Source organism: Asterias amurensis, chromosome 6 (genome assembly GCF_032118995.1).
Source record: "Asterias amurensis chromosome 6, ASM3211899v1".
Classification (NCBI taxonomy): domain Eukaryota; kingdom Metazoa; phylum Echinodermata; class Asteroidea; order Forcipulatida; family Asteriidae; genus Asterias; species Asterias amurensis.
The window spans coordinates 6,388,009-6,412,531 of NC_092653.1; the positions used below are offsets into that span (position 1 = coordinate 6,388,009).

At 39.4% G+C, this 24,523-nt stretch overlaps 1 protein-coding gene across 1 annotated transcript; it reads left to right on the top strand.

Annotated features, from left to right (window-relative positions):
• The first annotated feature begins 1,235 nt into the window (after positions 1-1,235).
• Positions 1,236-23,472, top strand: LOC139938070 (uncharacterized). Its single transcript, XM_071933449.1, has 4 exons — positions 1,236-1,636; positions 10,142-11,438; positions 12,697-14,994; positions 15,851-23,472. Exons 1-4 carry the CDS (start codon positions 1,475-1,477, stop codon positions 15,922-15,924), a joined length of 3,831 nt encoding a protein of 1,276 aa, XP_071789550.1. The 5' UTR covers positions 1,236-1,474; the 3' UTR covers positions 15,925-23,472.
• The last annotated feature ends 1,051 nt before the right edge of the window (positions 23,473-24,523 follow it).

Below are 24,523 nucleotides of genomic sequence, written 5' to 3' on the forward strand. Positions count from 1 at the left end.
GCCCTGGCCCAAGATGTCCCCCCCCCCCTGCCCCTGCCCTTCCACTCTTCAAGGGGGAAGGTGCAAATCTGTCCAACGATTGAGCATTCGTGTGAGAAGCCTTTTAGTTTTAGGCGTGGGGTCCAGGCCCGCTTAAAGGCCCGGAATTTTTTTTTGCATTTTTGATGCTCTTTGGTGCAATCTAGGGCCAATTTTGTAGGGGGGGGGACACCCCTTCCAAAAGTTGTGTCATCCTTTGCCCCAAGGATGCCCATTGGGACACATGGTTTGGTCTTACACAGTGCAACTTCACTTGGGCTTCACGATAATAGTGGTCAAAAAAATGGGGGGGGGGACATTTGATATTGTGTCCCCCACCCTCCAAAAGATGGGGGAGGGGGACACATCCCCCTGTTCACCCCCCCCCCCCCCCCGATTGACGCCTATGGGTCAAAGTATGGAGGTTACCTCGGCCATGGTCAAAATATCTTTTTTAAACTCGCGCATAATATTGGCGGCTCGCATGCCCTTCCCCCAAAATAAGAGTACCTGCGAGCCACGCACGAGCTCTCCATTTTGGTATAAAGAAATACTTCTCTCAATTTCACAGTCACATTTTTTAATTTATTAAAAATGAGCACCGGTACTCTTGGAAATACATGCTTCTTCCTTCTTTTTGAAAAAATAGAGAATGTAAGTTTGCAATGATGCATCATCAAAAAATTACGTCCCAAAAATATTCCATACTTGCAACATCGCTCATGCCGCATCAAAAATTTCAACGCCCCCGCAAAACGCTTTCGTCATTAGATCGGCACGAATCTTTCATGGGGAGCGGCATGCTTTCGTTTAGGCCTGCACAAGTCTAGTTATTTAAAGAAATGTGGTGAGCTGCGGAGTTTCTAGAAGCTAGACGGTATATATAGTTTTTAAATAAAGAAATGCTACATTTTGCGGAACCTTGTTCAAAACAACCTTTGACCGTATAAACCGGCAGCGCCCTCTTTTTCGTCCAATCAGTGTAATACTACCGTGATTGACCGCACGTTCTCTCTCTGTTGGCTCTCGGCCATTTTGCTGAGTGCTTCACATGACTTCAATACTACACACTGCAATTTGCCTGGGCCGCCATCTGACTACTGACGGCCCCCACCCTACACCTGAAACTATACACTACGTCCTCTGCTCTTCTCGTTTGAGCCATTTGCACGGAAATTAAAATTTCTTGAAAAGGGTGAGTTTGTTGTTGTGTTATTTTATTCAGGGAGGTTTCATGGCTATTTTTGTGATGGTGTTGGTCGTTTATTTGAAGTGGTACATGGTGTTTTTCCTCAACGGCAGTTCTTGTTATTTTCGTCCCCCATTTAAATTGTACACAATGCATTGATGCACTGTGCAGTGCAGTATCTATCTGGCTGTGTACTGCAACCTCTTTCGATATTGGTCTGAGCATGCGCACTTTGCCATAACAACACATCGCAATGTTTCACCTAAAATGGCAGCGAGTGGATTAGAACGGGACGATGGCGGGCTGAAAATCGAACCGAATTTCGAGCTTTTGGCGATACTTTTAGCCCTTGCGCTTCAGGGGGAAGACGCAGAAAGATTTCTAGAAGTATATGATAACATTGTACCAAAGTCACTGTCCGTGTGTGAGGTAAGAAAAAGAAGAAGAATTTGAACCAACCAGCACACAGCAGACCCAGCCACTACCGAAAACTCCAGAACAAACTGGGTTGTTTCAATTTTTACTTGTCATTCTGAGCAAAACTACCTCCATGTTCTGAGATAGGCCTAAGAATGTAGGTCTGAAATAAAAATGCATTCCACATTTTACCAACAAATGCCACTTGCTACTGGTTGTAAATGCTTATGTTTCTTTGTTTCCAACTACAATTACATTGTTTGCTTAAATTAAATCACAAAATTTATTGTGTCACAATAAATTTGAAATTACCAAATGTCAACTGTCATGACATTGTGATTGTCACAAAACTGTACAGTTTTGCTTCCATGTTTAATCATGTTTAACCACTTACTAAGACGCTAATTTTTTAAAACAATAACATGCCCTATGGAAGAGCACAATCCCATACATGACTTTTGGTTCTCTTTCATGATGAATGGATTGGAATGGTCCTGTTTGGACTGGTGCATTTCATGTGAACAATACTTTATGATATTTAGTCATTATTTTATAATTTTTCTTTGTAAAATCAATGCAAGGGTTTCTCAACAAAATTACCAATCAATACACCACAAGGGAAAGAAACTGACTTGGTAAATTTTAAATGATTTCTGTTGAACTAACAAGAATTACTAGAGAAGAGCGGGATTTGAACCAACGACCTCCTAGCCCACCTTGTTGAGCTGTAAATGGCTCCGCTTTTAACATCGGTCTCATGGCGACAGTGATGAGACCGATGTTAAAAGCGGAGCCATTTACAGCTCAACAAGGTGGGCTAACGACCTCCGTATTAGTAACGTGCCAGCGCTCTTCCAACTGAGGGATCTATTCTATCCCTATGTTGGCGGTCTCCCTATTTTATTAATCTTTGTTTAGGGGTGACAGTCAGAAGCCATCCATACAACCATTACCTGTTGAGTGTTGTGCAGCCAGGAATCATACTACGATACAACCTGTGAAGCGACAGCCAGTAGTGTTATGGGACAGACAATAATTTACTTTGGAAGTTCTATAAAGATCTAAATAATGATACTGCTCGAAAGCATGGTAACTTTTTGTTGATACATGTACCATTTATATGACATGGTTAATTTACAATATATATCAGGCCTTAATTGAGTAGACAAATATTATTTCCAACCTGAGTCATTTTATACCAAATGCCATAGGCCTACCCATTATAAAGGTCACTTCTGTTTGAAAAACTTCAGACCAGTTTAGAAAATAAGTTTGTTGAAATGTTCATTAGATGACAGGCCTGGAATTACACGACGGCCATGGCCGTCGTTGCCCTTCCAACTGGCCGTGATGCCCTTCAAAAATTTCCGCTTTTCACGGCCATAATTGCCGTGCCCTTTTTTCCTTTTGGCCGTCGTGCCCTTTTTTTCTTCTTTAAAAAAAGGGCCGTAGTGCCTTTATTTTCAATAAAACCCCCCAAATATTTACGTTTTTAATCTTCGTCCAACAAAACTTCGCTTGTGAAGTGTAAACAAATATAATCCAACGCAATCAGGTCAAAAGTCATCATCGTACAAACAACGAGTAGCGCAACTTGTTTATTCCCATCGTGACATCCGTTGCATGTACATGTACATGCGATTGGCACGAACATCTGACGTCCCATTTGCACAGGGGACCCGTCTATAACATGAATCAATGAACGACAGCGGGCGCTGTTGTTTTTCGACCGCCCTCTGCTGGTGGCATTGTTACACCGCCGCGTGATCTAAAAAAAACATTTTAGTTACTATCGCTTGCAACAACTTTTCAGGTCAACTATATAATTTCATAATAGAATAATGCTGCAAAAAAAGCGTTTGAAGCGTTCTGAAAGGGATGAGTTCGAAAGCTCTGCTGCAAAATGCAAGAAACTTGACTTCTTTTGGGGGGCAATTAAGGTTTTTTTGTTTTTTTGGGGGGGGGGTGTTAGTATTTTTATATTTTTAAATAATACAAATATTGTTTTAAAATTAAAATGGTACAGTTTGCTCATGAATAAGATATGATTTATCAATATCCTTATTGAGATTTGATTATCAATATCCTTATTCATGTAAACTGTTAAATTGGGTTTACCACTTGTAGGGGTCCCCCTGGTCAATTTTTTTTTTTGGCCTTGATGCCTTTTTTACTTTCACTGTTTTGGCCTTGGTGCCCTTTCTACTGGCCTTGGTGCCCTTCAAAATGTGGCCTGCTCCAAGGCCAGAGTGGCCTTGCCCTAAAAAAATTGTAATTCCAGGCCTGAGATGAGCTAGGAAATACATCGCGATATTACGATACTTGATCGATATCGCGATATATCGCGATATATTGATATTTCGATTAAAACCAAATTGATCCGATATCGAAATCGTTTCCTAATTAGTATCGTGATATTCGATAATATCATGGTATCGCCCAAGTTTACTAATTGCACTTTGCCCCAAAAATGAATCCCCAAACAATTGCAACCCATGCATCCTGCTGACAAACCAGTAGAATTCAACATTTAGTGCAGTAGTGACAATGACATAGATGTTTTTTTAGCTCGAATACACTAGCTTTAAAGCAGCATTCACAACAGTAGAAAAATCTTCTGCTGATCCAAACTATTGTGAATATGCGAGTAATTACGGGATCTTCCATTGAGGGATGGGTTTTTTGTGGATTCACAAAATTTGGATACAGACAACTGAATGAAACCCCAGACCATGTACACGTATAACCAATCCATGGAGGTACAATGCGGAACATGCAAACAGGACTTTATACGGTGTGTTGTTGGACATGGGTGAGTGGTCTTAACATGCAGCTGTACTTGGTTTATCTATCCACTCAACAGGCACAAGTGCTGCACTGTCATGATATGTTTTTTAAATATTGATAGAAATATCCCACATGCATACATGTACACTTCATGCACCAGGGGTTTCCCTTAACTTTTTTTTTCAATCGCCCGCCGGGTGAGTCAACCACAATTCTCGATCGCCCGCAGGGTTTTTCACTAGCCTGCATGTATTTTAATTACACAAAATAAAAAATAAATAAAAAAAAATGGAGGATTTTATATCTGAATTTTTACCTTAAACTATCCCTTTTCCACCACCAACAACTTTAATGACAGCATGGTTAGGGGGTCGGTTGATTTGAACATGTTTTGAACTCCGTTTGCAACAAAATCTTCATGAATCAACGATCTGTCAACAACGCACATCGAAAAATTTTCGAAAAATTTATGTGCTGTGCATACTGCATGGACATGGATGTACCAGTGGGCGACCATGTACATGTACTGTAAGGATACTCGGCACCATGTGGTTTGTGCATCGTGTTTTCAATTGAATGTACGTGTTTTCTGAAACGAACGACAGCAATTCCGGGTCCTGATCACGACAAAATTAATTCTAAGTATCTAGAATTGTCAAACTTACTGTTTTAAAAGCTTCAGTTAAAGTTTTTTGTGGGATTTTGCCACTGAACCCTTATTTATATGTGAAAAGGAATAATTATTTGACTCGCCCGGCGGGCTAGTGAGAAAGGGTTTTCACTCGCCCGCTGCTATTTTCACTCGCATTTGGCGATCGGGCGACCGCTAATTTCGAACCCTGTGCACACGCAGTGAAGATTGTGTAACCAATGGGGAAGGGGGTGGGGGGGGGGGGGGGCAGAGAGAGATACTCTTTGCTGGCAGAATGTCTGTAGTATGTGCCGACATACTTCACTTCAATTATATTTATAATGTATAGCTTGGGTGACTACTGCGACTAGTTATTATTTTGTATTAATGTTTTTTTTTTTTTTTGTCTACTTATTAAAAAGATACTGTGCTGTAAAAATAGGGAGTTGATGTCTCCAATGTACAACATGGTACATAGAGTTAAATCGATAAAAGGCAGAAAACATTAAAATGATGAGTGTTGAGGTTGCGACTATTGTTTGCTTAGTCGAGTTGTGACTACCGTTATTCAACTAACTCATTAGAGCTGCCTCGACTTCTACAAAGCGCAACTACCTGCTTGGTGAACTAGTTGTATCGCTCACGACTATTCAGACAACATAATTTACTTTCAAAACACACTCAAACATCAGTTACACAATCCTTCAATCGTTTCAGCACAAATTTTACTATTTGCGCCTGCAGCAAAGATAATGCCGCAATTCATCTTGGGAATTAAAAATTAATCATGACTATTATTGATTATTGAAAGTTGCAACCATTTGAGGCACAACTAGTCGTGTAGTAAATTTTAGTAGTCACCTTTGCTTATATAGTATCTTGCTTGGGAATGTTAAAAATCTAAATATCAGTAACTTTTAACTAAATTGTCTTTACTTCTCAACCCTAAAATCTGTCATAGTCCCCTGCAGTTTTCAGTCTTTGTCATCCACTGATAAAGAAGAATAATATGATCTATGTATTGAACATTTCAGACTAGAAGAAAAAATCACAGTTGGTTGAAGGTCAAAGTTTATATTGATATCTGATTCCATTCCAGATGAATTCACACAAATGTTGATTTATTTGTGTACTATTTTGAGTGCAGGGATAAACCTAACACAGTTTGAGGGATCTTCTTCAAGTACTATTGTTAAAGTACAATGTTCTCCACACACCCCTTTCAAGCTCATGGTAAATTTAAACCTTTACAAAACATTTGTGGGCAAAATGGCCTTCAGATGTTAGAAAACTGTGCTTAGTGTCCCCCGGTTGACTGTCATACAGCAAATTGTGTAGAAATTTTGTCTGAAATTTTGTGTAGAAATTGTTGTTTTCACACGGTGGTAGTATAAAAACAGCACCATGGTAGTGGTACATGTAGTTCCAGGCCTGATACTTCACGAAGGCGATTGCCTCCATTTCCCCTGGTCTTTGCCTTGGTGCCCTTGAAATGCTCTCTCCCAGTAGAAATTGACAATTTCCTCATCCTAGGCTGGCCCTTTACCAAGGAGAAAATGCCTCTATGCCCTGATCTTGCCCCATTAAAAACAAAGCATAGGCCTACAGGCCTGTAGTTTATTTTGGCTTTTGACACACACTGCAGGCACACTGTATAGCAATGACTAGTGTTCATGTACCTACCTAGTACAGTGTTGTACAAATAACACAAAATGTTTTACACATGCATACATCTACATGTACTAGTACATGTCATGTCATGAAATGTATACTGGTATTGTATACAGTTCACTATGTACATGTACATGTACCTTGTACAACATGTACAATGAATGTGTACAACACATAATAATCCAGTACATGTGTGGATGTACCATGGTGTATTTTCTTCCTCCATGGATGTACATGTATCATGTATACTGTGTGGTACTCAATGATTGGTACATCCATTATGTTGTAACAGTATACAATTGTACACAGTTATGTGTATTTTTGGCCTACTAAATCAATGAGTGATGAGTGGGCATGGTGGGTGTGTCAAAAGAAGAGCATCTATATCTGATCCATATTACACACTGTTTTTATCAATGCCAATCAATATAGGTTATAAAGTCTGCTTCCAATTTCTATTATGATCCAGTGATCATACAATTTGGTTTGTGTATCTGGTGTAAAGTTGAAAGTCTCAATGTCCAATAGTAAGTGTACCACCAGACCACTGTGTATTTAACATATTTAATCATTCATATTGTACATGACACAGAATAGGGCAATCTCAGTATTTACAAAACGATCATAGTGTTGGTGGCTACTTAGTGGCCAGTCATGTTCATTTTTGGATGTCAGTTTTGAAATGGAAAAATTTGCCTCTCCCCCTCCTCTTGCCTGCTCTAGGCTGCCATTCTGTCTGTCATCTTGTCCACCTGTTGTCTTGGACCCTTGAAACATGGCCTGCCCATCTCCTTTATCCTTTCAATGATTGATGTCCTTGGCTTTTGTTTTCTCTAGTATTTTGTTACATGGTTAATTTTATCCTGTATTGTTAAATTGACCATTCTTCTCTGTGTTGTTCTCAAGTTGCTGACTACAGTCATTTGTTGTAGTCCAACTTTGTGTTGTTTTCTATTCCCTATAAAATGTAAGCTTAGTGCTGTGAAACTACCATGATTTTTATCAGCCCTTGAACTTTGCTCTCGGACATGCTGGAGGGGCACAGCAATTTCCTCTTGTAAGGTGCACTTCTGTATGAGGAAAATATAATTTGTATTAGAACTTTGCAAAGGGCACCACAAAAGGCACAGGTCACCAAGGCAATTGCTGTGGGTGCAGCGTGGTATTTTGGGGCATGTTGTACACATCATGGTTGTTTTATTCATACATAATGCCACTATCTGTATTTGGTAATATAGTATCTCATCCAGAAGTGAAAGTGATTTTTAGCAAAAAAATATATGTTCTTTGTAGTGTGGTAAAATAAGCATTCATTGTAAACCAGGTGGAGGTCTCTGGATTACCATCATCAGTATTCCTTTGTGTGAGTTCCCCTTTTGATCGTTGTTACGCTGGACCACAATGAGGCCATCAAGATGCACTATGTGATTAGTAGGTTTAAATGGAAGGCCTATAGGGAGTTCCATACTTGAAAGGAAACAAAAGAAGAAGGTTTACATGCATCATAATAAGGAAGGTTGCTTTTGTCACAATGTATGTAAAAATATATCTCAAAATATGTTCCATACTTTAGTCTAATTATTGGGTTTTCCCCCTTTGACAAAGAAAAAGTGATTAAAATCCTGCTCCAGTCAATTAGTTAGTAGATATTCAAAATATCGAACTTGGTGTCATGGAAGAGTTGAATACAATACCAATATTACCAACTTCAGTAAAATGGGCAATAGACCGATCCATTAAGCTCCGCCCCATTGCGTATTGACCAATCACAACGCAACGAAGGTCCGACACTAAGGTCCGACATTCGTGCGTGTATGCTTGGCGCGCGCCGCAGAGTTGTGCAGAAAGGCATTGGAGAGGCTCACATGTTTTTGCTCACACGTGCGTCGTGGGCGGAGCCTACTGGATCGGTCTATTTGCTGAGTCACCTACACTTGTGTGCGTGTCTGGGTCAAACAAACTTCAATTAGGTGTTTGTGTAATGTTAAAATGTATGTTCCCTTTTTTTTTCTTTTTCTTTTCTGTTCTAATGTATTCAAGATTTTTCTCAGCAGGGAAGTGTTGCCTTGGATGGGGCGAGTTGGTCTATGAAAAGGGTTTGAAACCATTTGTTATAAAATACATATTGTTTAGAAAGATGTTTTAAAAGTAGAATATTGCGTTCTTTGTATGCCTCGAAATTCCTTGGTTTTCCTTAAGCCGTGAACTTAATTATTAAACACAGCACGCCATTTTGTCGAGTCAAGTTTGTGGCTCCATAAAATGGCCGAACGCGTTAGTTTGCTAAGTGGAAAACCACCCAGTTTCGAGGCATGTTTGTGTAGATCATTATATTCTACTTTTAAAACATCTTTCTAACCATAAGACTGCTAACCATGCATTTTATATCGAACGGTTTCATGAAAATTTACGGATATTTCTTGTAAGTTTTCATTGTTTTCAGTTTTCATTATAAAAATTGTTAAAATAAATCTTTTACTGTGGGAAGTAAACAGTATCTGCCATATTTTGTGTAGCTCGAAGATCAAGCTTACATTTGGCGTGATACACCAATTTTAACCTTTTTTCAGGATGACCAATGTATGCAGACAAACATGTCTTTTGGTCATATTATAATAGCAGAGGTAATCCTAGACTGTTGTGTATGTATTGTAATCATGTGTGTACATTGTTGATACAAATTCTCGTTGCTACATTTGCAGGTTGATAATTGATTGGGCCTGCTAAAAGCAGGATTAACAAGGAGAAACCAATCAAGCTGAAATTAATAAATCTTTTATGGGCCAAAGCGTCTACAATATTGTCCTTTTTATCACTGACTGCAGACAATTTTTTAAAACACATGGGAAACTGACTGGGTTTAATTTAAGTTTTTGGATTAGACAAAGCAAAGCTAGAGTGGGGTTTGAACCAGCGACCTCTGGTTTAACAAGACAGCATTCTACCAACAGAGCTATCTGGGCTCAATTTCATAAAGCCTTTAAGCACAAAAATTTGTTTGGCATGCATTTTCTTCCTTAATAAAAACAGGATTACAAAGCAAATTTCCTTGTGATTTTCAGGATAAACCAAACAACAGCTGAATTCCAGTAACAAGCAATATGCAACAAATTAAAATTTGGTTGGTAATCTTGTTTTTATCAAGGAAGACATTTTATGCTAAGCATTTTTTTGTGCTTACAGGCTTTATGAAATTGGGCCCAGTGGAGCAAGTCAGAAGCCATTCAACTGTAACTGCCGTATTATAACCAGGGAATAGGGATCACACTTAAGTTTTCAATACAACCTGGGAAGTGGCAGGAGAGGGATCACCTTACGTTTCAAATGAATGGAAGTGAAAATATTTCTAATTAATTAATTTAGCGAGGAAAAACCTTTCAGTTTATGGACTTAATTTTGTCAATTTTTTTTGTTTTGATCTTTTACAGGTTGATAACTTGAAAGAGAAATCACGGGAGCTGTCGGAATTACCGGGACAAACTCTCTTGCAACTGAAGTTTGACCAAGAAAAGGAGGCTGCACTTTTCTCATCCCCATCGGCCCCCCTCGCGGGTGGGTGTCTCGGACGTTTTGTCAGCCGTCGCATTGCCAATAGCTTCCATCAACAGACCAAACCAGAACTGAGCAGCAAGGGTACAGGGAAATTTCTATCGAGATCCGGGGCATTGTTGAGTCAACGACTAAATGTCCAAAATAAGACTGCCAGTGGTGTAGAACAGACAAGAGATTATGGTGGTCGAATCAACTCTGGGAATCAAGCTGGTGCTAGTTATCTCGGTGAACACAGTAAACCTCGGGATTTTGCACGGCTATTAAATCAGGATCGCAGTGTTCTTCTTGCTGATGATGACCTCAGCGTAGTAGAAGCAACTGGCGATACAAAATCATCTTTAATGCCAAATAAATGGAGCACTATGGAATCTGACATTGCAGGAGAGCGGAAGGTCCTGACTGGTGTTAAATCACAGAAGACGACATCCGCGGCTCGAGAGCTGGTCTTGATGAATGGTACGGCAGAGAATGTAGAGGATAGAACTGTGACTGATAGGAGTAAACACTGCGTCAAATCCAAACCACCTCACGCCCCGACTGGAGAGGGCGCTAAAACCAAAACACGAAATTGTTTTCCGAAAAACACTACAGTTGAATTGCATTGCGACTGCAATTCGGACGAGTGCACAGATGAGGAGAAGGCTGCGCTGATACCCAAGTCCCCACCGTTCAATTCTCTGGAAGACATTGGTCATTCAGTCGGCATACTCCTCACCAACAACAGTCTGCCTAAGAACTCAACTTGCCCACCACCTTTGTTCCTCTCAAATAAGCCAACAACGCATCCAAACTCAATGGATAGCAGTATGGCTGCCAATGCCGAGACTAAGTATGGCAGTATTTCGTGCTCGGATGTGAACAGCGACGCTGCAAAGTTTGACGAGTTCCTAGGCAATATTACAAACAGCGAGAGCGTCTTAAATCATTGTATGCCTGATGAGAAGTCTGCGAATAAGAAATTGCTTAATGACAGATTACCAAACTCGGACTTAACCGTTTCGTCAAGTGTTCCAGAAGTGCCTAAATCATGTGTAAATAAGTCATCCGCGGACGGCAGTTTTGAAAGAGAGGAATCTGACTTTGGCTGCTCCGAGGATCAACCGCAGAGTATTGACACAAAATGGGCTGCTGCCAAAAAGAAGAAAAAGAAAAGCAAGAAAAAGAAATCCACAGGTAGGTAGTCTTTACCCGCACAGTAAGCTTTGGCGGTTCCTTTCGGTTACCCGGTTGTACCCGGTTCCAAATTGAGAACTGGACCCGCGGGTCCACTCTTTTGTGGAACCGAGTGCCTGCTTTTCTTGGTTCAGATTCCCAATCACCTAGACCGAGTCCCATCTGCTCTGAGGAGCTGGTCTCAGGGGTGGATTTCACAAAGAGTTAGGACTAGTCTTATCTCGAGTTAGGACGAGTTACTAGTCTTAACTTAGGACTAGCTGTACGTTTTTGATATCTCTTAGGACTGGTCCTAAGTTAGGACCAGTCCTAATTCTTTGTGAAATTGACCCCAGGACTGCTAACCGAACCCCACTCTGTAAATTTAGTACTGAGGTCGTAAGCATTGATTGCAGATGTACACAGTGAAGAATTAACAGCTGATAAGAACTTGCCCTCTGGGTGTTTGCCAGAAGTTGGAAGTGAATCGTTTGAATTTGCTATCTCTTGGCGATAGGTTCAAATTACACAAAAAGGTGTCAAAAAGTCACCACAGACCCCTTTGGCTACTTACATTGGTATGACTCTGAAATACACTGATCCATCAAGCCAGGCCCAATTATCATTGACCAATCACAACCGCGAAATGTGATCACCATTTGAACCGTTTGGTGATCTTTGCACTAATGGTGATCGGGTTTCGCGGCTGTGATTGGTCAACTGGTAAGGAGGCGGGGCGTAATGCATCGGTCTATTGTATCATGCTGGGACTATTGTTGTTAGAGTCGTCATAGACACAATGACTACAATATCCCTGGGAGTAATGAAATGTGGTGTGTGTGGGGGGGGGGGGGGGGGGCTTTCTGGACCCCAATTTTTTTTAAAGTTGGCTTAAGCTCCCTGATCAATAAGGTTTGGCCTATCCCAGTGTTGACACGCTATGCGACACACCTAAGAACCTACTTGGTCGGACCTGCAGTCCATCGTAAAATTTGAGCACTGCTTTTGTAGCACTGCAAAATGCGACACAAAACGTATACATGTATGAATTGCTACTCAAAATAAAACTTCTGACCTCGGTCCCGCGGTCTAGTGTAAAATTTAAACACTGCTTGTATAGCATTGCAAAATGCTACAAGAAACACATCAGCTGCTACTGAAAATCATTGCTGCTCAATATTAGCATTCAGTGTGTTCCAAACATGTTCAGTCAAACTATCTTGCAATGCAAAATTTACGAAATGATTCACTTTAATTAACTTGTTTTTCTTAAATGTAGGAACTGTGAACGACACCATGAATGTTAACAGTACGAAGTTGGCATCTCCCCAGTCACCGCCAGAACACCACACTAAACACCCGCTCAGAGACTCTGGAATCAGAGGCGAGGTCACCTCACCACTACCTAACGAGCTCGGCCGTCACCCGCCCATTGTTTCATCAGATAGCGTTACCTCCAGTGGGGATTCGTCAACGGATGGAGCTGCCTGTTTGAACGACGTCAGCAGTGTGGGTTATTCGGCCAGTAGGAACCAGCCTGATGCATTGTTTGGGAAGGCAGACCTTCCTGTAAATGATCTGGACAAAAACAATACCACTCAAACCTCAAAACCGGACTGCAGTTTCGTTGGGAGAAGGGACAAAGTGCAGCCCAACAACAACAAGGGGGTGAAGATGCTGGATGATCCTGTGAAACTCCAGCATGTGGACGCAACTTCCAAAACAGTCAAGCCTTCAGATACTGACAATCCTGTACTTTCAAAAGTTTCATCTCAGCCTAGTCAAAGTGTTCCTCCTGCCAAATGTTTTCCCAGCGACTCTGATAGTGAGAAGCATGACCCACAGATGCAGTCACTTGACACGGTAACTGTATCAGATTGCCACCAAGCCACCACTGTTGGAAAGCCCCACAGTTTGAGTGAGCCAACGGTGAGCGCAGACTCCTCAGCAGATAACGACAATGCTGACTTTAAAGAAGTGAAATATAAGCGTTCCTTGCGCAGCGCGAAGAAACGCGGCGGCGTCATGGACGATCACCGCTACGCTGCCACCACAGGACGGTACATGGACAGGGAGTCCTACCGGAAAAACTTACTCTCCGCTGGGTTGCGTAAATCCAGCAGTGAGCCAACTGGAATGTCCCAGCTAGGTGACAAAGACAGTGAAGATGTTGATCATAACAAGTTGAAACCAAAGAATCTTTCAGAGAATCTTAAGAAAACGGACAAAGTTATTACACCACCTATACAGACTGAGCCCACCACAGCACCGCTGTTTGAATTGTCGTATGCAAGCAAAGTCAAGTCCAACATGAAAGCTTCGTCGCTTCCCCTGAAGCTATCCCCCCAGGTGCTTTTGGACTTTAAGGATGGCGATCATGTGGATAGCCCATCCAATAGCGAGAACTCTATGGAGTCCGTGACTGCAATTAAATCCACGGCCTCGGACTCGAAGGCCCTGCCTTCAGGAATAACAGTACTAGATTTGAATAATCCTATTAATGCAGAACAGAGTGAGGCTATCGCAGCCGCACAGTCTGCAAAAGACTTTCAATCAGTGAAGAGTAATATTAGACCTGATCAAAAATATATCGCCGCTCAAACTGCGAGGTCGAACAGAAGCAGCAGTGCGGGTCAAGGCAGCAGAACCTTCCAGCGGAGTAGCTCTGTCGACCACAACAAGGTGATTAAGGAAGTGTCATTTGATGATACATGTAGACGTGCAGTATCCCCTCAAGGCCCAGAGGCCAGTGTGCAATATTTAAACTTGGAATCATCAGGACTGACCAGTCTGACGTATGCAAACTGTTTGAAACTGACCCCTATTCCTAAAACGGCTGCAGCCAGTCGGCAGCCCCCAGCATCCAATATGCCTCAGGCTCCAATGGTGGCCCTCAAAGACCTGAAATCACAACCTTTGGGGGTTAAGACGAGTGAGAAGGAACCGTTAGTCACAAGCAAGGCTAGCATTGTTCTCTCAACGAACCCTCCATCAGGTCATTCTGCAACGAGCAAAGGAAACTTACCCGCAGCTAAAAAACAAGTAGACAGACCGGACTCTTCCACGGACGAGAAACCAATCAATTTAAGATCCAGAGTCCAAGCTCCAGTACCTGTGCCTCCTAGAAACACCTCCTCACCGACGCCCTCTGCTGGCTCTTCCACATCCAAACCTTACCCCGTCTTCGACTTGGAGCCGCAAGGCAACTGTGGTGTCACTTTTGGCTCGCTTATTTTTGACAAGGGTAATTTTGAGATCTTAGAGGAGGACAACGCTACTCTCCAAAAAGGAAAACCAGCTGTTGAGTTCACGTCCAAGGCGCAAGTACATGTACCTAGACCAACTACCCAGGGGCAGGGATTGAGCTGCGCTGAACTTGAGAGATCAATTATCAGTCAACATTCGGCACCATCTTCTAAAATTATTCTGGACACCACTACTTCAGGCGGTCATACACAACCCGCTGGAGGGGTCAGTTTCGGCAAGTTTGACTTGGGGATTGCAGCAGCGCTGGACAGGAAGAATGACACTAATGGAGAATTCAACCACTTAGAGGTGGCTGCAATGCTTTTGGCAGGTAAAGTGGTTTTCCTTTTTGGTTTGAAGAAAAGTTTTTGAGAGGAATTCTGTTCTCCCTCACCATTTAGTGAAATAAAGAGGAGTGAAGGGAGCATCTCAAAAGTGGGGAACATTCCCATCCAATTTGAACATTTCTGATTTGTGGACTGCAAACACAAGGAATGTTCACATTGAGCTATTCACTGTAACATCCAAGTGGGAACACTCTTTAAAAGTACGATCAGAGAATTGTTTGGTTCATGTTTCGAGTGAAATTTTAATAGTGGTGTTCAACCATTCTCATTGGATTGCAACTCCTTAAAGGAACACGTTGCCTTGGATCGGACGAGTTGGTACAAAAAAAGCGTTTGTAACCGTTTGTTATAAAATGCATATGATTGGAAAGATGTTTTAAAAGTAGAATACAATGATCCGCACAAGTTTGCTTAGAAATTGCGTGGTTTTCATTTTGCTTTGCGAACTAAAATGTTCGGCCATTTATGGGAGTCACAAATTTGATTCCCATAAATGGCGGACCGTGTTAGTCGACGAGGTAAAAGGAAAACCGTGCAATTTTGAAGCATGTTTGTATGGGACATTGTATTCTACTTTTACATCATCTTTCTAACCATATGCATTTTATGACAAACGGTTACAAACGCTTTTCATAAGACCAAGCGACGGATCCAAGGCAACGTGTTCCTTTAATTGCAATCGTACAGAATTCTAAATTGGGTGAGAATGTGCCATCATGCTAAATTTTCTCATGTGAACAGCATCAACGGCAGAACATATGCACCTACATCATGTACATGTATAAGAGGGATTAAGATTGTTCAATCTATAAAAAACATCTTCCTGATTTTGATTGGCAGAATGGCGCAAGACGGAGGTCGAGATCAACCAGAATAAAGTCACTGTTATAGGCATCGACGGAGCACCCAATTAAAACCCAACTGCTGTTTCGTGGCCAGGACTTCTTAGACTCAGCATTATTCTTACAGTATCATCAGCCAGTCATTGGTGTGTAGCTGCAACTGTCAAACATAAAACAGTAATAGGGGAGAAATCTTGACAACATAAGGTATTAAATTACTGTATATAGGTGAATGAACCTTTCCTCTATAATTTAAGACATTCGGTGTTGGGTTTTTTGTTTATGAGAATTTAATTGGTAATTTGAGGGGGAAGTTGAGACAAACAGATTGGCAGGATGTACATACTGTAAAGTTTGTACGCAGAGAAAGGAAATTGTAAGGCATTGACTTACTGTAGATTTGGTTGCTCAGTATTATTTAGATCAAGAAATTCTATTATTTTTGGTGTTTTTAATGCAGTTCGTTTTAAAGGCCCTGGGGTGGATTTCACAGATGGTGCTAAGCTTGTCTCATGGAATATCGAATAAAGTGACAAGATGCTGTCTTCTGTGATGGCTTAGTGAGGGGGTTCCCCCCCCCCCCCCCACGCGCGTTTTCTACAAATTCAATCCCCAAATTAGTATCAAGGGCCACCATAAAGTATGTACACGGAGCATTGATGTTAAGTTACTGTAGTAGTCGGTACCTGCAAGACTATAATCTGTGTTCCGGTTGTTGCACTGATTTCTATTGGAACTGTTCAAATTTAGTTTCCAGAGATTTTGTTTATTCAACCTTCACTATTCTCTTCAGACGAATTTTTGGGAGATATGATGGGCAGGATGTGGGCAGTTGAGTTGGCACATGTAACTGTTCATGTACAGTGTATTCAGTTGTCTCAACTTGGACGTGAAATGTATAACATGAATTCTTTGATGAGGCCCAATTATGTGGAACTGCCAAAAAGAAAAGGGCATCAAGGCAACTGCCTCCAAGAGACAGCAGGCCTTGAACTTCGCTCTTGAAGGGGCACAGCAATTTTCCTCTCGTAAGGTGCACCTCTAGCTATGAGGAAATTGTAAATTTGTATAGGAACTTCGCAAAGGGTTTTACCATAGCAAAAGCGTGGGGCATAACGGCCATTGCTGTGGGTGCTGGTGGTTAAATCGAGGCCTGAAGAGGTATGAAGCCTGCTGTACTCGCACCCACACATTTTCTTGGTTACTGCAACTGTGTTCATTTATGTTTATCATGTGAGAAATTATTGATTGATAACAACTTGAAGATTTTGTTTGTCCTCACAGAGATAATGCCATCTCAAAGGTAGATAGACCCTCAATCCGCTTTTTGGGGAGACAAAATATGCTTTCTGATTACTTAAAAAAAAGTACAAATCATGCATCAACCCTAAACTGCTCGATCTTCCCTTGAAACTCATCCCGTGTTTTTTTATTCATTTAGTAATGCATAGTCAAGCCATATGCTTGGCTTAGCCCTCAGCGTTCTCCCGTAACAATGGTCCATCGGCTAAATGCCAATTAAAACACCCAAGGACCAGTCAAAAATCTCTCCAAGATGTTAGGCTAGTTCAGTGTTAAAAAACATTCCCTATTTCATATGAGTGCAAAAGCTAATGGACCAGTGAAGTGAAAAGCTAACTGGTACTCTTGGCTAGTCACTGGGGCAATCCCTGTCCCTTAATTATCAAATTCCAAAGATTTTAGTGTCGGTGTGGCAGGAGATTTTCTGTCTTCCCCTCACTGCGAACTGTGTAAAAACCCTCTTCTGATGGTGATAGCGCCCTCTTTGGAATCAACCTCCTTCAGCCCATGTTAAATATTCCCATATAGGGGACAGAATCTCATGGTGACAGATTTCCCTAAGACAACCTGCATGGCTGCAGTACTTGCACCAAAAGCTAAGGCCCAATTTCGAAGAGCTGCTTTAGCAGAAAAATACTGCTTAACATTTTTCTGCTAAGCAGAAATGAGCAGGATACTAGTCACAAATTGTACTTGTGACATGGTAGTTTGGCTGGTAACCATATTCTGGTAAGCGTAATTTTGTTATGCTTAGCTGCATTTTCGTGCTGAAGCAACTTTATAGGAAAGTCGGCCCCAGGTGAGTTTGATGGATTCATAGAAGCCCAAAAAAAACTTGGCAGGTAGAATTAGGCTTAAATGCCAAATTTTCCCACTCTAGCGCTGAATGAATGTTTGTCTCACACTATGCATTTTTAAACACTGCCCAGTGCCCTCTATTGAAACTGTATCATCCTGTTATGTACAAAGTCGAACTTTTCCTACTGTGTACTTACCTGTATATTTTTCAGACTTGAGTCACACACCATGAAGTACATCTATCAAAATTGATCCAGAAATGTGAAAAGTGAATTAATATTTGATTGGCTGACACTATGAAAATGAAACTGCTATTACATAAATTTATCCAGGAATGTGAAAAGTGGATTCATATTTGATTAGCTGACTATAAAAATGAGACTGGTATTACAGAAATTTGAAAAGGAGTTCTGGTCTTATATCGTGAAATGACAAAATTGCTTGATCACGCCCCATGCGTTGTGAACGTGGCTTCTCATTATTTGATCCGTCATTTGCTGTGCAACTCCTACTGATGATCTGTAACATGTATAAAGATTGTTTGTTGTGCTCGGGATGAGTTTGGAAACTTGCTGTTGACTTGAACACAATATGTTTTAGTGAACGTTAGGAAAGCCCCAACCTAATTACATTGTTTAGTTCTTGAATGAATGAAAAAAATAATTTACAAGCTCAACAATGACAATATTTCCTTGTCAATCCTGTCCTCTTTTTAGTGAACATCAGGAAAGCCCCAACCTAATTACATTGTACATGTTCTTAAATTAATGATTTTTTTGTTTACAAGCTCAACAATGACAGTAATTTATTGTCAATCCTGTCAAGCTGATTGCCTTTTTTATTTTGAAGATTGGGAATGTTCTACAGACAAACCATAATTTCTTTTAAGCAAGTTCCAAATCCTCTTTGTACTTCAACATTAGTAGCTTGGCCAAGTGATCATTTCTGCCTCTTTTTTAAATATCTCCCTCTTTTATAAATATCTCCCTTAAGTAAAACTTCTTTGTCGTTTCCAAAATGTTTGTGGGTGTCGTGCCGAAGGTCTGCCGGCAATTACCCACTCAATTGTACATCAAGATGTAAATAAACATTGCTTGAAAATATTGTTTTCTGGCAATGCATTGCTTCGACTCTATACAACAGTTTGAATTTTTACTTTAAAAATTACAAAATCCAAGATCAGAAATGTTAAAAATCTCTTTTAGACTGGCACTGTGGCTAGAAAAGAAAAATTATATATTATATGTGTATATATAAATAACAGAAGAAAATGGTTTATTACAAATTTAAGTGACAAAAATTTGAGCATTTAGGGAATACCTAAAAGGTTAAGGTTTATAGTTTAGTTTTAAAATTCTTGAAATTTCTTTCAACTACCAATGGTGTGCATAAATTGCTCTCTGCTAAAACGTAATGAATTGAAAATTTGTAAAGCTCCATTGTTTTACTCGGCATAGGTTCTTCAAATTTTACTTCTAACATGGAAAAATAACTCGATGTTGCTGCTTCTGAGTGAAAAAGTTAAACCAAGAATTATTCATATTCAAGTCGCATGAATAAAGGGGTTTGAAAATGCTTTTTGGAAAAACAGTTTTGTTGGTTTACTAAAACTATTATTATTGTAATTCTTTTTAAACTACGCCATTGACATGAATACCAGAAAATGTGGTAATTTCTTTTTCTTTTTTTCTCTTTTAAGTTTCAGTATTTTAAAGTTTTATTATGTTGAAGAGAAAAGTCAGTAAGCTGACAGTATAACATGAAACTAACTTATAGCTGCTGATTCACATTTTAAGTGCACATGCAAGAAAACACTCTGCTCATTTGTGTTTAACCCATACACTAATGAGTTTTAAAGGCAGTGGACACTATTGGTAATTACTCAAAACAATTATTAGCATAAAACCTTACTTGGTAACGAGTAATGGGGAGAGGTTGATAGTATAAAACATTGTGAGAAACAGCTCCCTCTGAAGTGCCATAGTTTTCGAGAAAGAAGTAATTTTCCACAAATTGTATTTCGAGACCTCAGATTTAGAATTTGAGGTCTCGAAATCAAGCATCTGAAAGCACACAACTTCGTGTGACAAGGGTGTTTTTACTTTCATAGTTATCTCGCAACTACGACGACCAATTGAGCTCAAATTTTCACAGGGTTGTTATTTTATGCATATGTTGAGATACACCAAGTGAGAAGACTTGTCTTTGACAATTACCAATAGTGTCCAGTGTCTTTAAGCACTGTATACCCAGTACTGTCTTGTGGCAATAAAATCCACAGGCATATTACTCGATTGGGATTTGAGCCCACAGCCTTTGCCATTCTAGAGAAGAGTACCGAGTGCTTGACACAAATATCTTCTTAATCCCTGATGCAAATTTGACATTTATTAAAGACATTCTGCGTAGCATAAACAGGTTACTATTTATAGGTTGTTTTTTTATGCTGGAATCCATGCTTCTTTACAATGATAGGCTGATTTCCTCTTTTTCTCAATTTTCTTTAGTGCCATTACAAAAGAGAAACTGAAAAAAAAAATGCAACAATTTTTAGTGTGGAGCAGTTTCCTTTTTTTTTACAAAGCAAAGTTGCAAGTCCGTGTATGTCATTGGGGTGAGTTGGGGGGGGGGGGGGGGGTGGACCCTTTTAACACCCTAACCCCCACACCACTGTTAAAGGGTGTTTCCTTAGGCTCATTAAGTTTTACAACTCTAACCTCTTTGACAGCAAACTAATTGAAAGTGTGTGGGTTTTTTTAATTTGGTTTTGTCCTTCCTAATTTGAAATTTTTAGTGGAAGGCCTTTTTTTTGTTGGAGTTTAGTACGTATCTGTGTGTAATCTTGATTGATAATTATATGCTTTGGGTGTACTCCCTGCACTAGACAGATTGTATGTTCATTTTAAATCATACATTTATATGTATTTATATTGTTTTTTTTATTAATATCAATTGAAGTGGGGGTTGCGTTAGAGTTTTAATTCAGAAAGGAGCATAATGGATAGTTCCGGCATGAATGACATTACCCAGTGTAAACTCGGCCATATGTATTGGCAAAGTTGTCATTCTTTGAATGCACAACTATGCATTTTGCATTAATATATCGTGTGGCATGAAGGGATATTATTAAATTCTGTGCATGATTGGTCGGTGAACCACTTGGCTGTGTAGTAAAGTCAGAACACAAGACGCAGCCCAAAGCCAAAACCCAAGACGCCCGTAAAGATGACATCTATTGGATCTGTAAAGGGAATTATCTAAGAAAAAAGTGGTGGTTACAGCTATGGCTGCGGCTGTTGCTAAGGGTGTTGCCATGGACATCCTATGTTTATTTATGAGTGACTTTAAAGCCGCAGCCAACAATTTGGATACTTCCTACGGCTCTTTGTCTATATAGTTTAGAGTTAATCAGAGATAACTTTGTTTTACTTTAAAATTTGGGGAACCAGAGTTATGGAACAGAGTCAAATTTTGAGTATTTTTTTGAGCAGTTGAGAAAGATTTCTTGTTGATAATTTTAAATTTAATTAGATGTACATGGTCTATTTAAATAATGTATACTTATATTGAATGATTTGTCCAAAATGGTTGCTACCAGTAACATTTATGATGAGATACGGTGAGGTCATGCTCAGCTCTATGCGCCATCTTTGAAAAATGCTTAATATCGGCGCGTCATTATTTTTAAGACTCATAAGAGCTGTGGCTTATTAATAATAAGCTCAAAAAAATAAAATAAAAAATAAATAAATAAAATTTAGAGCAAAAAAAAAAAAAAGCAATAGAAAAAAAAGTGCATTTTCCAGTGGTTACTTTCTGTAAACTTGTTTTTACTTAATACCCTTGAGGTTTAAACAGCTATAGAGACACCGTGCATTTCATTGCTTCCTAATTTTTTTTTTTTTAAATCTCTTAGAATGGAACTCTTTTTTTTCTGTGTGGGTTTTAATTTCATCAATTGAAAAGTAACTACACAGATTTACACAAATCTTTAAGATTACCACTGCTCAACCCTCTATGCTTTTTCCTGCTGCCAATTGCAAATTATTCAAATTGCATACACTGTTTGCAGTCTAAAGGTAATTGTCTATGAATTTATGAGTAAGTTTTATGCTAATAATTATTTTGAGTAATAACCTTTAAGTTTTTGAACTACTACAGCAGATTAAGTCACTGAACCTAAGTTCATAGGGAAATGAAGTTGGAGCGCTGTTTTGTCATGCTTTCTCTGAACATATTGAATTGAATCCCAACCTTTGTCCTTCTCCGGATATATCACCTTTTTCCACAGTAGTTTTGAGTCCCTAATGGTGCTAATTATTCAGTGGATTCATTTAATCAGAAAGTTTGGTGATATGGCATCCTCAATTAATTTGGTTTTTGTACAACTTTGGTAATATTTGGTGAGACTTTTTTTCAAACAAGTGAATTGAAAACAGGTTTACTCCTTTTGGTATAACTAAATCTAAACATTTGACCATCCAGGGGTCGATTTCACAAAGAGTTAGGACTAGTCCTAACTTAGTACTAGTCGTAGGAGATATGAAAAACCTATGGCTAGTCCTGGACGAGTAACTCGTCCTAACTCGAGATAAGACTAGTCTTAACTCTTTGTGAAATCCACCTCAGCAATGTTTCAGTCTGCACTTGACCCAAATAATTTGATGTTGCCAACCATGGTAGGGGCCTTTGAAGGAGCCATATTCCCTTTGTGTTATTGCGTACATGTATTTGCAGTGTGCATGTGTAGGTGATGCTGAACTGGTTTAACACAAACAATTATCTTTCCATGAAGTCTGCCTCCCAAAATGGCCGACTATAGTCAGTTGCCTTGTGTGCAAGGTGTGATTGGGTTGCTTTATGTCCGCATTTTGATATAAGTTCTTTCAAATTCATTGATTTTTACATGTGTAATATATGGTGTTATTGCTTTACTGAATGGTGACTGCTCTACACTTCGACACCCCTATGGTTCATACATTGTACACCCTATGTTCCAACAACCCTGTGTAATCAATTTGCTTGGGTTGGGGGTAAGGGTTATGGTTAGTTTCATGGTTTTTGGAACTAAAGGGTAGTCAGATCATAGATGTGACTGAACATAGGGGTGTAACCTACTGAATACTACCAGTGTGTGTTTGCAACTTTTCTATGCCATGAAAACAAAACAATTTATTAAGCTTTTGAGGAATGAAAAGTCAAATTGTATAATTGGAAATGTATGTTTTGTTGTGCACAACCATTGTAATTATATACTGTCTCAGTACATTTGCCAGCCTCATTAATGTAAATGTTTGTTTAACTCATCACGAACCAATTACACTGATCTCCTTTCGACATGAATTGACAGCAAATTTTGTTAAGTAGATTTAATTGGTCAACAGCCAAGTTTCATACTAATATTGGCCTGATACTTCACGCAGGCATTACAGGCGATTGCCTTGATGCCCCCTGGCATTGATGCTCTTGAAATGCTCTAGTAGAATTTTACAATTTCCTATTAGGGTGCCCTTTACCAAATAGAAAATGCCTTGGTGCCCTTGCCCTTTCAAAAACAAAGATTATAGGCCTGCTGATAAGTGCAACTTGGTTGTTGGACTGTATTTGTAAAGTTCTGCTAACCAATACTGCTTAGCAGCATTTTCAACAATGTCCTATCATAATTAGTGTGTTGTAAGGGTGACACTGTCTTACGTTGACGGGTCAACTGAAATGACATCTGCAAATTAGATTATAACTTATGAGTGATATTAACTTAAAAATTAGTTGAGAAAATTTTGATTTTGAAAAGTACGAGCCAGTTTTAAAATTGGCAGAAGTGTTGTAATTAATTGTCCAACATAAATAACAATATAAAATTCTATTTATTTAAATTGTTTGTGTCAAGTTAACTGTGTCCCATAGGTAAAAGATCCTTCAAAATGTTTAACTTGGCTATGAAATTGTTCTGTCCATTTATAGAAAAGGGAAATATTTGTGTACATTTTTTTGATTTTTGATTTCTTTTTAAGAATTATACATTGGCAAAGGTAATGGCCAATAACGGCAATTTAAATTCTACACAGCTGCTTGTAGACAAAAAAATTAATGTAATGATGTTATTTCTGTTGCATTATTTTGAATATTATGAGCACAGCAAACATTAATTTAAAAAATGTGTCCGGGAAATGTACTGTTTACTTCTAGCTGAATAATTCGATTCATTTTCAAAATGACAAATCTTCTACTATGCCTGAATTGCACCTAAACATGCTTAATAAGCCAAACTTTCAATAAATAATATAAAAAAAATATTAAAAATTATGAGCTGAAAAAGGAAAAAAATATCATGGATGTGATGGACTGCTTTATTTGAGTATTTGTCGTTCTTAGTAAGTAATTTTTTCGTTTGTATTTTTTTTTGCAGTACAGTATTGATGTTTGTTCCTTTACAAGCTGAATTGTTTAAAATTTTAAAACTTGTTTTTTGTTCCTGAAAAAAATCGACAAAAGGTGTGTTATCACATTAATTTGTTTTCAAGCTGTCTGCTTATTCCACCTTGGTTTGTCTTAAAGACACTGGACACTATAG

Bases quoted from the DNA above. Each gene is read 5' to 3' on its own strand.
- LOC139938070 (XM_071933449.1), top strand. From the start codon at position 1,475: ATGGCAGCGAGTGGATTAGAACGGGACGATGGCGGGCTGAAAATCGAA. The intron at 1,637-10,141 runs GTAAGAAAAAGA...GATCTTTTACAG, and splicing joins AGTCACTGTCCGTGTGTGAG to GTTGATAACTTGAAAGAGAA. The intron at 14,995-15,850 runs GTAAAGTGGTTT...TTTGATTGGCAG, and splicing joins GGCTGCAATGCTTTTGGCAG to AATGGCGCAAGACGGAGGTC.